Source organism: Pelophylax lessonae (genome assembly GCF_965119305.1).
Source record: "Pelophylax lessonae genome assembly, chromosome: 6".
NCBI lineage: Eukaryota > Metazoa > Chordata > Amphibia > Anura > Ranidae > Pelophylax > Pelophylax lessonae.
In genome coordinates, this window is record NC_138773.1 from 230,895,849 (window position 1) to 230,910,749 (window position 14,901).

The 14,901-nt window shown below is 44.2% G+C and overlaps 1 protein-coding gene across 2 annotated transcripts in view; it reads left to right on the forward strand.

The window, feature by feature from the left end:
• The window catches only part of PRMT2 (protein arginine methyltransferase 2), a 61,971-nt gene that overhangs the window by 24,191 nt on the left and 22,879 nt on the right, over positions 1-14,901 (forward strand). For both annotated transcript variants that reach the window (XM_082260915.1, XM_082260916.1), the window contains exon 4: positions 7,621-7,785. In XM_082260915.1, coding sequence (XP_082117041.1) covers positions 7,621-7,785 — 165 coding nt within the window. The remainder of the gene's footprint in view (positions 1-7,620; positions 7,786-14,901) is intronic.

Genomic DNA, 14,901 nt, shown 5'->3' on the forward strand with positions numbered 1-14,901 from the left:
TGCAATATCTTTGGCAAAATTGACACGAATTAGCAGCAACATCACGCACATTTTCGATGTCATTATCGGCACCTATTTCTCTTATTGGCTAAATGCCAATCGCACCATTTTCGCACAGTATGTTTCAGTGGCCAAAATCTCAGTGCATCTCTAGCAACAAGAGATCCAGTCCATTATATCCATTTGGTATGGCACTCACATTGCACATGTAGTGGCATGGTTAGTTTTCCAGTTGTGAAAAATATTTATACAGAAAAAAAAAAAGCTGACATGGTATGGTTCAAAACAACCATTTAAATGCTTTCATTGTTTTATCTGCAGTAGAATTTTTCCAGAAACTTTTATTGTCTTCAGTGTGAATGCCCATTAGAGAAGGATTACTCTTACAGGTGGAATCTCTATATATTTTACTCTACATCGAGTTCAGCTGGGGAAGTGAGACAATGGCAGGGCTGAGATCCTAAAGTGCAGTTCCAGGCTAAAATGCAACAAGGTCCTAAACAATACAGCACCCCACAGCCCCTTGTTTTTGGATATTTTTTCTTTTTTTTGTCGTTTTGGTACCTTTTGTGTTCATTTTCAGGTGGACTTCTTCTGTCCTACCTCACCACGGCGAGATATGTAAATTCCATGATCCCCCCCCCCCCCCCCCGCTGCCTTGGGGGACCTGTGTGTGTCCTAGAAGACGATGGGACCATTTAGAAGGCTGTACTGCCAGTTTCCTTTACTAGCAATGCTGGCTCCTGCATCCGGAGCCGATGGGCGGATCAGCTTGGGGCTCCCTGGTTAGGTAAGTGTCCTTATCTTAAAGGCCAGCAGCTACAGTATTTGTAGCTGCGGGCTTTACAATTTTTTTCTCCCCCAGGCTGGAACTCCGCTTTAAACCATATAGTCAACAAGGTAAAAATAAGCTGAACTAAACAGATGAGAACCCACCGATAACCACATGTGCAGTATTTGGTTGGATGAGTCATGTGGTATCTGATTGGGCATGCTTCATTACTGCCTTAAAAGCTTTCTTAACTAAAGGGAATTATAAAAAGGTTATTTCATTAAGCTTAGATTCTCCAGTAGAGAAAAATAGGCATTTTGTACTGACTGAAAAATAATTTTCTCTAAGTCTGTTGAAGGACACGGGGTTCTGGAAACAACTAGATTATACTGCTGCCTACAGGGGGATTTGACCCTGGAAAACAGAACAGCTAAAGCCGTCTCATAACCAGCATTCTTAAGTTCCCTAGCAAAGTAGTACAAAGAGCCAATAGCCATAAACACAGAGGGGTAAAATCTGTGTTCCTGAATAGACTCTGAAAAAAGGATTTTCTGATGAGTACACAAAATTATATTTCCTATAGGTATATAACAGGACACAGAAAACTTCCTATGCATGACTACATGGCATATGCTGCAGCCTTCAGGTTAATGGAGATTGCCAAAAAAAAAAAGGAATCCCCACCCATATTCTACATAACTCCTCCCAGCTCAGCTTAGCCTCAGTTTCTAGCTGTTGTTAGGCGAGTGATGTACCTCCCTATGTGTATCTGAAGATTTTATTTCCCTTAATTCCTGGCCGGTTCCAAACACCCCTGACCAGGTAGAGGAGGGTTTGATTGTTTGCTACAGACAGTAGGTCAAGAGGGACTGTACCCTCACCCTGCATGCAAGAGTGGGGATGGCTTGTAATGCAGCTGGTTAGCACTGGATCCTGCAGGCAACAATCTTCAGGGTATGGTGTTCCATGTAAGTAGGCTGGCAGGCTGCTGTACAGGTCCAGGGAAGTGTTACCACAGAGAGAGAGAGTCAAGTCCTTGAAGGAAGTCGCAGACAACTGACTTTGCAGAGTGGTGAACAGAGACTACAAACTGGACTTCCGCTTTTTTTCCCCTCCATGATTTATACTCAGTGGTATCTTCAGATCCACAAGAGCGTTTTTCTTGGCATCTCTGCAAGGGCTGCTCTCCCAGGGGATATTTGCATCTGCTTCAGAGGGGGAAGAGGTTTTATTGCTTTTCGTCCAGTTCCCAAGCCAAACTGAGATATTTGGTCTATTCTGGACTTCAGGGGTCTCAACAAGTTCCTGAATGTATAGATATCCAGGATGAAATCCACCCTATCAGTGATTGCTTTGCTTCATCATGGGGACTTCCTGTTGTCAGCGGAGATATCAAGGTTGCTCACCTGCACATCCCAATTTTCCTGCCTCGCCAATAGTTTGTGTGATTTACAGGGGAGCATCGCCACTATCAGTTTGTGGCAATGCCTTTTGGCTTGTTCACAGCCCCCAGAGTGTGTAAGAAAGTGTTAAGTCTGGTTTTGGGGTCATTGAGGACCCAAGGTAATTCCTTTTTGGGGTACCTGAATGATCAGCTTCTCAGGAAGCAATCGGCTCTGAAACTGAGGACCAATGCCCAGCAGCTGATAGAGGTTCTGCAAAAGGTTCAGTTGGCTGTGGAACCTTTAGAAGTAATTGGTGTACTTCTGGAGGTTTAGTCCTCAACATGGTACAGGCAAAAGTACTGTTTTTGAGGGAGTAATGCCTGTCTCTTTGATCCTAGGTGGAGTCTCTGAGGTCATTGAAAAGTCCCTCTGGCAAGCATTGCAATGATTGGAAAGATGGTAGCCACAGTTCCTTATGCCCAGTTTTACTCCAAAGCTCTTGAGTTCAATATAAATGACCCGAAGAACTTGTCAGTTCTGGAGTGGTTGATATACCCGCAGATGCTGGGAATTCCTTCCACCTGATGAACTGGAAGGTCTTGATGATGGATGCAAGCCAACTGGACTGGGGAGGTGTTTTGGAGAACCTCTTGGTTCAGGGAATGCAGTCACCAAAAGTGTGGACGTGGTCCAATGTGCACATTCAGGTGTGGAGAATTGGCAGGTGGGATTGTCAAATGTGGATGTCTTTTTCTGTCCAAATTCAAACTGGACAGGTTTGTGTTCTTTACCAGGGGTCCTTAGGGGTTTGCAGTAGATGCCCTGATGACTCCATGGCATCAGTTTTGTTGGATCTATGCCTTCCCTCCAATGCAGCTTCTTCCTTGCTTGTTGTGTAGAATAAAGATCAAGGACATTTTTGTAATTTTGATCAGACCTGCTTGAACAAGAAGAGTGTGGTATGAAGACCTCTTATAACTCTTGGCAGACAAGCCATGGGCTCTTCCGGAATTGGCAGATTTGCTGATTGTTGAAGCCCAAGTTTTCAGGTATAGGGATGTTTCTGACTTTGTAATTCTTACTTTCTTCAAGGTAAGAAACTCATACTTTCCTGGAGGTCATTATCATACATGGCATGAGGCTCATAAAATGCATCTCCAGTCTTCTCCAGAAGATGTCTCTGGCTTTAGGTGCCATTAAGTGACAGATCCTAGCTTTTGCCATTCTGTTTCTGAAACCCCTTTTGTCTCATTTTTGTCTTTATGCAGGTTGTCAAGTGAATTGTTCCATATTAGCGGGCCCCCTTGTATCCTTGGGGATCTTTTTTAGTCTTGTCAATTTTTCAGACTCCTCCTTTTGAACTTTTCCAAAAGATTCCTTTGTTGCTACCTTTTGGTCTTTTTGGTTGCTATTACTTCAGCTTACAGGATCTGAGAGTTATCTGCACTTTCCTGCAGGGAACCCTTCATGCTTCACCTTGATAAGGGGGTGTTGAGGCTGTAGTCCTCACCTTCTCACCAAAAGTTGTTTCTTTGTTCCAAGTGAATTAGAACCTAATCCCAAGGAGAAGGTGCTTTTTACTCTTTGGATGTAATTTAAAGGATAAGTTCACCTTACAAAAAAAATAATAAATGCACATTTTTTTTGCAGGTAAAAAAAAGATGCATTTATTTCTTTTGTTAGGAGTCTGTAAAGCATTGCACCCATGCATATAGACATTAAAGTGTTACTAAACCCACAACAGTAAAATCAGTCTGCACAGTATATGCAATAAAGCATGCTTGTTATACTCACGGTGGAACCTAAGGGGTTATTCCTCTGCATTGTATAAAAGGCTGCTTACTCTTGTATGCACAGATCCTCCCTTCTTCCACTGACTCCAAAACATGTCCGGATAAGACAGAGCCTTTGGAGTCAGGCTGCACATGTTCAGTTAGGTGTGTATTGCTAGAGAGGTTTTTTTTTTCTTGGGAGAGTGCATGTGATCAGCACAGGGCCAATCAGCACTGTCCAGACATATCCAGACAGAGGGTCTGGAGCCCTGCAGCCTCATAGGATAGCTCAGTGCAGTATGAAAACTCCTACCACAAGCTTCACCAGGAACAGAAAGAAGTCACAAGACTGCTATGTATTGCCGATGAGAAAAGGTATTAGGCAGTTTATATTTACTAAAATAATTTCCATGTTCTGTGTACTGTGGGAGACCAGATATAGTGAATGCAGGTCCTGAGCTTAGTAACACTTTAAGTATCCAAATATCTATGCTAGCACCAACAAGATGGTGACAATATTGTGTAAAAGTTGCTCATATAACACCAGTGTCCATTCGTTATAGCTTTCAAATAATGTGCTACTGTGCCACCTTTCCAACAATACTCAGTGCTCCACTTCCTTGTGAAATACTTGCTCAACTTCATTGTTGGCCCATATACAATTATAGATCTCAAACATTTAATCATGGTCTATTGGTCTTTTCTTTTTGGATCCAACTCTTGGACCTAGGCTTAATTCATGTATAGATCCCTTTAAGGAACCAGACTTCGATGCCAGCAACCAGAAGTGATGCTCAAATAAGGACAGAAACTGCCAATAATGTGATACCATTTGAAAATCTAAAATCGTCTCTATTGATTAAAAGGTACTCGCAATGTGTATAAAATTAGCAGGCAATGTTAAACCCCACTAAAGGGATGAATACTCTTCCTCTCGCCACACTTCCGGTTCCACTCTCTGGACTGGAAGTGGCGTCACTCGGCTCCGCCTGACGTGTTGCATCACAGATCATGCTACTTCCTCAGGGTATCAAGCTTTCTTTGTTCAAGTCTGTAAAGCTTCTACCTGGTCTTCTCTTTACACGTTTTCTAAGTTCTACCAGGTTCATGTCCCTGCGGATGCCAGTTTTGGGTGAAGGATCATGTTGCCAGCTTTGTAGCAGGGTTACCCTCTATTCTGTTTTTGGGTTTGGGCATGTTTGGCCTTGTTGCTGTGTTGCCAGCCCTTTGTTCAGTGCTTTTGGGCTCTTAGGCTGGCCATGGATGGTTTTATTCTCGTCCAGGTTAGGCAGAAACCAGCTGAGATTTGAACCCTGTGTGAGCAGGCTGAATGTACCAAGTTGATCGATCAACTTGGGTACAACTAGCCTGCCGGATTCACTTGCCATTATTGCTAGCGTCTGCTATAGCTGCTAGCAATAATTCCCTCCTACCAAGCAATTGTCTGCTCCCGGCGGGTAGAAGGAGAAGCTGGCCCTGCCGACAGCAGACAATTGCTCGGTAGAAGGGATTCCCCTGTCAGCACGGTCTGTGTTGTGGGGAATCGTGTGAATTTCTTTCCTGCAATCTGTGGTTGCAGGAAAGAAATTCGCACTGCCTATGGCCTACCTAATGAAGATAAAGTACTCTGTGTCTTGTGATGTACGATTAAGAGATTAGGATTTTTGGTTTACCTGTAAAATTATTTTCTTAGAGTACATGACAGGACACAGAGATCCCTCCCCTATTGTCTGTTCTTCATTGCCTGCTACAAAATGGGTTTCGCTGAGCTGGAAGAAGTTATGCCTGGGCGGGATTGCTGTCTTTTTTTTGGCCGGTGTGCTTTCACCTGAAGGTGACAACATTCCCAAGTAGTGATGAATAGAGTTAGGCGAATGGTTCAAGCTAAACTTTTGCTACAAATGCCTGTATGCCCTGCAGTGCACTCTGCGCTGCACAGTGCATTTGAAGCCCTGATTGGGCAAAGCTTTGCCCATTCAGGGTGCAGTGTATAGCTGGTTGTTAAGGAACGGGCCGTGAACCTGGGCGCGGCATCCTTAACAACCAATGAGTCATCAGCTGTCAATGGGCTTCACTGCTGACAGCTAAAAAAAATAAAAGTGAAAAATAAAACGGCGTGGGGGTCCCCCCCCAAAATCCATAACAGACTCATACTCGAGCACACAGCATGGCAGGCCAGGCACTCTCCCTCCTCCCCCCCCCCCTCCTGAACCATACCAGGCCACATACCCTCAACATGTTGATAGGGACAAGGGCCTCATACCCACAACCCCCCCCGGTGTGGTTGTGGGGGTCTGCAGGCAGGGGGCTTATTGGATCCCCCCCACATGTAATTGAGTATGGGACACATAGTACTCCTACCCATTCACCAAAAATGTGTCAAAGTAATAAAAATACAGACCGTTTTTGACAATTCCTTTATTAAAAATAAAGCTTCCCCCGATGTAAATCCATTGTCAATCATGACACCACTGCCCCTGCCCGGACCCAAAAAAAGAAAAAAAAATCTCCCCGCCGTCAACTAAGGCAAACCGCCGAATGCCTGGTTTGACATTGCTTATATAAGTAAGTTGGTGGCACTGCCCCCCCTGTGACGTCGCCGATCATTGCATGCTGGGTTGGTGCCACCAGGTGTTGACACCAGGTGGTCCTACCCTTAAGCCCCGTACACACACACAGATCGTCGTCATACAAATGTTCGTCTTTTCTCCCCGGGATGTCGGTGTCTGTTGAAAAGTGCAAAGACAGCACAAGGACAGCACAAGAATTTTGTCCGCAGACTTCAGCTGACTGCAGAAGTGATGTCATGTGATGGTTAACTTTCCCTGTGTTTTTTATTTTCTGAGCATGCCCAGTCTTGCAAATCTGCGGTCTGTCGGCTGATTTCTGTACTGACAGGCGAACAATCGTCCGTTCTGGTGTCTGCAGACAAAAATTTTCATGTTTGCAAGAAAGACTCTTGTCCGCGGATTGTGTGCAGACAGCTGTCGGAGGCACCATACTAACACGCGTACAATCGGCAGATCTTTCGTCCGCCGACGTTTGTATGACGACGATCTGTGTGTGTGTACGGGGCTTTACCTATATAAGAACTGTCAAACGGCAAGCCAGGCATTCAGCGGCTTGTCCTAGTTGACTGTGGAGCAATTTTTTTTTTTTCAGGTACAGCGACGAGCCGGGTGTTGTGATTGATGATGGTCTTACATCGGGGTAAACTGTCTTTTCTTTTTTAATAAAGAAATAGTCAAAAACTGTCTCTGTGTTTTTATTACTTTTCAACACTTTTTTGATGAATAGGTAGGGGTACCCCATACTTATTCACAAGGGGGGTGGGATCTGGGGGTATCCATATTCCGATAACCCCCCTACCCGCAGACCCCACAACCACAGCCCGGGGTTGTGGGAATGAGGCCCTTGTCCCTATTACATGGCAGACACCCCCCCCATGTTGAGGGCATGTGGCCTAGTATGGCTTGTTCCCCCCTGGCCCCCTCCTTCCCTCATTTTTCTATTGCCATGGTATTGTATAGCCGACAATTTAAATGTAATTTCATTCATTTTTTTTGCTGCAGCATGTTCTATACATGCTACAGATGCGCCACTTTACACTGTGTCCCTCAATGGATGAGGGATAAATTTATGTTGCATGTTTGTGTATGAAAAAATAAAAACAGCATTGTCTTCTTTACAGGTGTATGCGGTAGAAGCAAGCGATATTGCAGAACAAACAAGTAGGTTAGTTAAAGAAAATGGATTCTCCGGAATAGTTAAGGTTATACGTCAGAGGGCAGAAGAGTTGAAATTACCATCCAGAGTCGATGTCCTTGTGTCTGAGTGGATGGGAACCTGTTTGGTGGTATGATAGTACTTTCATTTTTCTGAAGATTTTACACCTTATTTTTTATTGTTGCCCCTAATCTTTAAATCCTTATTCTTTATTCTCTGCACCTAATTTGGTTCATGCTTATAACAGATCTTAGTAGATCATTACCAGAACTGTCTAAATACTAGTGAGCAGGGCTAAGAAATTACAGTAGACACCTACATTTTGGAATTTATTTCCAAGGAAGTCAGTTGATGCTTATCTTGCCTAGTGCCCGAAGTTACATTTTATTGAAGCTTTCCACCAAGAGCAGAACTTAACAAATGAGGATGTTATGGCACCAAAACCTGTTTAGATACTTTATTCTGCTGGAACACAGTTTAATTTAGGGCTGCCCTAAAATGATAGTAACAAAAGACACATATTAATGCAACTCTTCATTCATTAATACATCATATTATTTATTAAAGAGTCAGTGTAGGTTTTTGAATTTGACTTGTTATGAGTCTGTTGCAATTCCCTATATACCCAGACTGGGAAAGGATGAAGCAGAACAAGTAACTAATCATGAGCTAACCAGGAGCTTGCTAATGGGAGGAGAGAGCAGAGTGACAGAAAGATGGGCTTGTCAATCTGCTGCTTCTTTTCTCAATGTCCAGTCACTGGCTAGGAAAGTGACAAGACCTGAAGGTGTTAACTGCAGCAGGGAAAAATATGGTTCCTTTAAAAGCCTGTGCTGTGTGGCAGAGCTATATATATCTTAGAACTTCATATATAGAATTACAAAAAATCCTTTGCCAGGTCAAACAGTGCTCGTATATTTTTGTGATCTGTTTATTGACTGTTGCATGGGGTTCAGTTTTAACTGGACCAAATTAGTATATATAATAATAGTATATATTCCTAACCTGTACATGGGACACAACCATCCACTGCTACTGATTATGTTACAGGAAATCTTTAATTCAACATAAATGACTACATACGAGGTTCCCTCATTAAAATCAGTTTGGCTTTTTTCTTTTTTGAATGTACCTTATGTCAATTTTACATGTACTTTGCCTTTTTGTGCTCCTGTTGTATATGACTACTGCATTTCTCCTTCAATAAAACAAGTTAAAAAAAAAAAAATCAGTTTGGCTAAAAGAGAGAGAACAGAATTCGGCTCCCTCGTGGACCAAATACAAAGATGGCCTACAAAAAATCTTTAGTGTTAACCCAGGCTGTATAACTTGTACATCATTTGGCAGGACCAAGTAAATACACCTCTTTTGGAAAAGGTGAAAACTAAAAAGCTCAACAATTGATGGTTCTACGACGAATAAGGAAACAATTTGGCAGATTTTTTGTGAGGTCTCTGAAATAAACTTTCTTACGCTCTTACATCCCACACCTGTCCTCTCCCAGAGGCAGAAACTGCATACCTCAAAAGACATGGCCTACTGCTTTTGAGAAAATCATTGACAGAAAACAAGAGATAATCCTCAATTACCTAACCCACTCTGGCATACCAAAAATCTCGTGCCAAACCAGGGACTCCATGGAGATGGAAATCTCCAAGGACAGCTTCTTGACGGTATTCAAAACCATGCAAACAGGAAAAGCCCCAGGATCAGACAACCTCACCCTGCAATATTACAAGACATTTAAGTTGTATAATTACATTTTCAAAACCCACCCAATAACTAAGAATTACCGTATTTATCGTCGTATAACACGTACCTTAATTTTATGAGCGGAGTTTCAGGAAACAATTTACATTTTAAATAAAACTTTGAAGCAAAATAAGGATCAGTGCCCATCAATGCAACCTTATCAGTGCCCATCTCCTATTGCCCATAATTTCAGCCTAATCTGTGCCCATATGCAGCCTGATCGGTGCCCACCATTGCAGCCTGATAAGTGCCTATATGCATCCTGATATATGCCCATATGCAGCCCGAACTATGTCCATATGCAGCTTGATCTGTGCCCATATGCAGCCTTGCTATTTCCCATATGCAGCCTCATCTTTGCCCATATGCAGCCTTGCCATTGCCCATCATTGCAGCCTGATCTGTTCCCAGATGCAGCCTTACCATTGCCCATCATTGTAGCCTGATCTGTGCCCATATGCAGCCTTTGAGCCTGATCTGTGCCAGATTGCAGAGGGATCTCCTGTGTACTCGGCGCTCACAGTCACACACAGTCCTGACTCCTTGGCTGGCTCTTATGATAGACAGAACACTGGTCCAATGCCGGAACATGTGACATCAATCCTAAGAGCCGGTCCAGGAGGCGGAACTGCGTACACAGGAGATCCCTCTGTAATCTGGTACAGATCAGGCTGCACTGATGGGCAATAGCAAGTCTGCATATGGGCACAGAACAGGCTGCAATGATTGGCAATGGCAAGGCTTTATATGGACACATATGCCCCCCCCCCCCCCCTCCAGTTCTCACATAGCAAGGCTTCCCTCGATGGGCACCCAACAGTAGCTCAAACCATAGAAATACAGTAAAGAGCACCAGACCAAAAAGGGATAAAAAAAAGTCCAACAAAATTTAAAGGTTGGTAACGCTGATGGATAGTTTTATAGGACTTTTTTATTACCAACAACAGGCAGCCGCTCCTGCGCCAACCGCTGTAGGTATACGTCGGTCACGCGCAGGCAGCTGATGGGCGATCGCGTGCCACCGCCGCCGCGCTCCCACCCCCGCCCCGATGCATGGGCCAGGCAGCTCCGATTGCTGCCTGACATCCACGATCGCTCCCCGCTGAGAGAGAAGAACAGTCAGCTGTTGTTAACACAGCTGATTGTTCTTCTCCCTGGAATGATCACAGAGCTCCTGTGATCCTTCTATATAGGAACACAGGTCTCTGTGATCATTTCACAAGCCACGCCCCCCAATTAGAAACATGCCCCCAAAATGTAACCCCTTGATCACCCACAGTGTTAACCCCTTCCTTGCCAGTGTCATTATTACAGTAACTGTGCATATTTTTAGCACTGATTACTGTAGTAATGTCACTGGTCCCCCCAAAAGTGTCAAAAATGTCAGTCAGGGGTCCGATCTGTCGCTGCAATGTCGCAGTCCCGCAAAAAATCGCAGATCGCCGCCATTACTAGTACCAAAAAAAATGACATAAATCTTTCCCGTAGTTAGTAGACATAATAACTTTTGCGCAACTTTTTTACCAAAAATATGTAGCAGAAAACAAATTGGCCTAAAATGTTAAAAAATTTTGATTTTTTTACATTTTTTTGGGGGGAATGTTATATAGCAGAATGTGAAAAATATTGTTTTTTTTATCAGAATTGTTGCTATTTTTTTGATTATAGCGCAAAAAACAAAAATTGCACAGGTGATCAAATACAGTAAAACCTTGGTTTGAGAGTAACTTGGTTTAAGAGCGCTTTGCAAGACAAGCACAATTTTCAAATAAATTTTGACTTGATATACAAGCGATGTCTTGATATACAAGTAGCCTCAAGTCACAGCTGAGTATAAAAGAGAAGAGAGGCGCCTCTAAGTGTAGCAATATGGTTACATGTAATGAAGGTTCAACATTTAGCAACTCACATGGTTGATGATTGGAACAGGCACATCTAAGGATGCAGGCATCAGGGGTCAAGCTGTCCACATAGACCATCCTCCGCACCGTCCTCTACGTCCTCCCTTCCATGCTGCCCCTCGCTTTCAGATCGCTTTACTGCAGGGTGGTCTTCCCGGTCAGGATTACAAACTGGCAGCCAGTGGTGCAGAAGATAGTCTTTGTGGACAGCTTTACCCCGGATGCTGCATACTTAGATGTGCCTCTTTTATACATCAACCATGTGAGTTGCTAAATGTTGTACCTTCATTAAATGGAGCCATATTGCTACACTTAGAGGCGCCTCTCTTCTCTTTGATACTCTGTAGCTCCTGCTGGATTTTGCTTCCAATCCCCTTGTGGAAGCGGCTATTTGTGGATGGACATTTTATGGTAACACAACCTATCGCAATGCTATAATCTTTTTATATGGACTATAAACTGAAGGATTTATGAATAACTGGTTGTGGAACGAATCATCTGAGTTTCCATTATTTCTTATGGGGAAATTCGCTTTGATATAAGAGTGCTTTGGATAACAAGCATCCTTCCGGAACGAATTATGCTCGCAAGCCAAGGTTTTACTGTACCACCAAAAGAAAGCTCTATTTGTGTGAAAAAAAGGACATCAATTTTATATAGGTACAGCATCGCACGCCCGCGCAATTGTCCGTTAAAATAACGCAGTGCTGAATCGCAAAATATGGCCTGGTCATTAAGGGGGCAAATCCTTCCGGTCCACAAGTGGTTAAAATTATCTTGGACTCTTTCATTCAGTTTTGGTCTGACGCTCCTCCATGCAATTCTGTGGTATAGGAAATGGTCCCACGGATGCCCTCCATGCCCACATCTTAGCCATCCCAAAAGACCCTTCCCAGTGTGAAGCTGTAGGCCAATCTCCCTTCTTAAAATCTTTACAAAACTCTTGCCCAACCGCCATATTGCTTTTTAAACCATGATTATCCATCAGGACCAAACTGACCCAGCAGGGAAACGAGACAATGGGGTGGATTTACTAAAGGCAAATATACTGTATACCGCAAGTGCACTTGCTCCTGAGCTTAGTAAATGAGGTAAAGCTTCTTTCCTGGCTCTGCTTAATGCCATCAAGGCTGGGGGTCAACTCCGCCCCCTTGACCCCTATAGGACATTCCTGAATGGAAGCATTAAAAGGCAGTACTTGATGCAGGTGTTCTAATTCGCTCCGAACGTCCTGATATTTTTTTCTGTATGTCTCTGCCGGTGGTCCCGAGGTGGAAGGTCCTCTTGTTGGTTGTAAATCCCCTTGAGATTGGACACTCCTGGTGCCGGAATATGGCAGTCACATAACATGCTGAAAGCCTTTTTATTGTATGTACGATGGCAGCCATCCTGGGTTCTCTCTCTCTTCCCTCTCTCTACTTTTAGGTTGGGTATGGTTATGGTGGCAGAGCGTGCGTTTCACGCTGGTTAGAGGCCTTGCATCTGACATTTAGCTCCCATTGGTGGAGTGGGCTGGCTGGGCGGCCCTCACCTCTTCTCCTCCCAGGTTCTGTGGCTCTCCTGTGTTCCACCAGGGGTGGCGTGAGACGATGATGTCATTGCTCGGCTTCTGATTGGCGGATTCCTGGGGTCAGAAGAGGGCGAGGGAATTTATTCCCCTTTGTTTCTCGTTCAGAAACCGTCAGGCAAGTGGCTCCCCATTTGGGACCTCAAATACCTGAACTCTTTTCTCAAGCAGGAAACCTTTTGCATGGAATCGATCAAGACCATATCCTCAGTGATGCGGAGAGGTGATTGGATGATATCTATAGATCTCGAGAGAGCCTATTTTTACATCCTGGTGACCAGAGCGCATCAACGATTCCTCAGGTTTCACTTCAAAGGCAACCATTTCCAGTTCAGATGTCTACCTTTTGGTCTAAATTTGGCCCGAGGACCTTTTCAAAGGTCCTAGTGACGGTTATTGCCTTTTTTTGCGAGAAAGGCATTTGCATATTTCATTTTTTGAACAATGTCCTTGTATTGGTGCAGTCCAAGAGTCTTTTCGTGAACTACCTGGACCGAGTCATAAAAGCCCTGACTGAGTTTGGTTGGAGCCATCTCATCCCATTCCAGAACCTCATTTACCTGGGTTTGGCTTTCAACACAGTCCAGTATAAGATTTTCCTTCCAGAAGACAATGTCTATCGAGTCTGTGCATAGGCTGTAGAAATAATGTCTTCAATCGTGGTCACAGTTCGCCGGGGCATGAGTTTCTTGGGACTCCTAACAGCTTGTATCCCGGTGGTGCCTTGGGCACAGTGGCACATGAGGAGATTTCAGTTCTGCCTCCTGAGCCTGTGGCATTGCGGTTCTCTCCAGATTCCTCGCTTTGTTTCCAACAACCTTCTGTGGTGGACCAGGAAAAGCAAACTCTCTCTGGGCAGGCCCATTAACCCTGGAAAGTGGATCACGATTACTTTGGATGCCAGTCTCCGAGGGTGGAGGGCTCATTGTCTGGACCTGAAAGCGCAAGGGGCATGGTACCATTGTTTGCCGTGCTCCTTGAATCCCCTAGAGCTGAATGCAGCCAAGGAGGCGCTCAAGACATTTTCGCCTGTAATCCAGGACAGGAGAGTCAAGCTTCTTATGGACAACATAACAGCTGTTTTGTACATTGTGAAGCAGGGGGGCACAAGGAGTCTTCAGATTCTCCAGATTACAGCAGAAATCTTCTCATTTGCCGAAGCCCACTTGCTGGACCTATCTGCATTGTATCTTCTGGGCCCTCAGAATACCCTGGCAGACCAACTGAGCTGAAAGTTCTCAAGCCACACAGAGTGGATGCTGAATCAGAAATATCTAGCGGAGATTTTCGCTCAGTGGGGGGGTACCCGAGATAGATTTAATGGCGACACTGTTCAACTGTCAGGTACCTCATATTTTCTCCTGCTTCTTCTATCCACAAGCTTTAGCCCAAGATGCATGCTCTCTCTCAGAAATGGCAAGTTTATCTCAAGTCATTACTAAAGATCATGGAAGGAATGGCAGTTATTATGATGGCTCCATTCTGGCCAAGGAGGCTATAGTATTCCTTTTTTATCACCTGGCGGCGTGTCCTCCAATCAGACTGCCTTGAGCCAGAGACCTTCTCCAACCCGGCCCGCTTGGCCTGGACTGTGTGGAATTTGAGAAAGACAAACTGCAAGTCCTGAACCTCTCTGACTCAGTAATGTCCACCCTTCTTATTAACCAGGAAGAATTCTACCAAAGCCAATTATTACAGAGTGTGGCAGAGATTCAAAGCCTTTTCTGTTCAACGGGGGTTTTCTTTCTGTTCCCCCACAGTGGCTAATATACTGGATTTCCTACAGTCTGGCCTTGATGCAAGACTAAGCTACAACACCCTTACAGTTCAGGTGTCAGCATTTTCAGCCCTTAGTGATACACTATGGTCAAAGGAGTCTCTGGTGGTCCGATTCCTGCAGTCAGCAATCAAGATTTGCCTGCCTATTAGTTTTGAGTGGGTTGCTGAAGTCACCCTTGTTCCCGGATTCAGACAGTCCATTATAGTACCTCATTTTAAAGACAGTATTTTTGACAGACTTAACCTC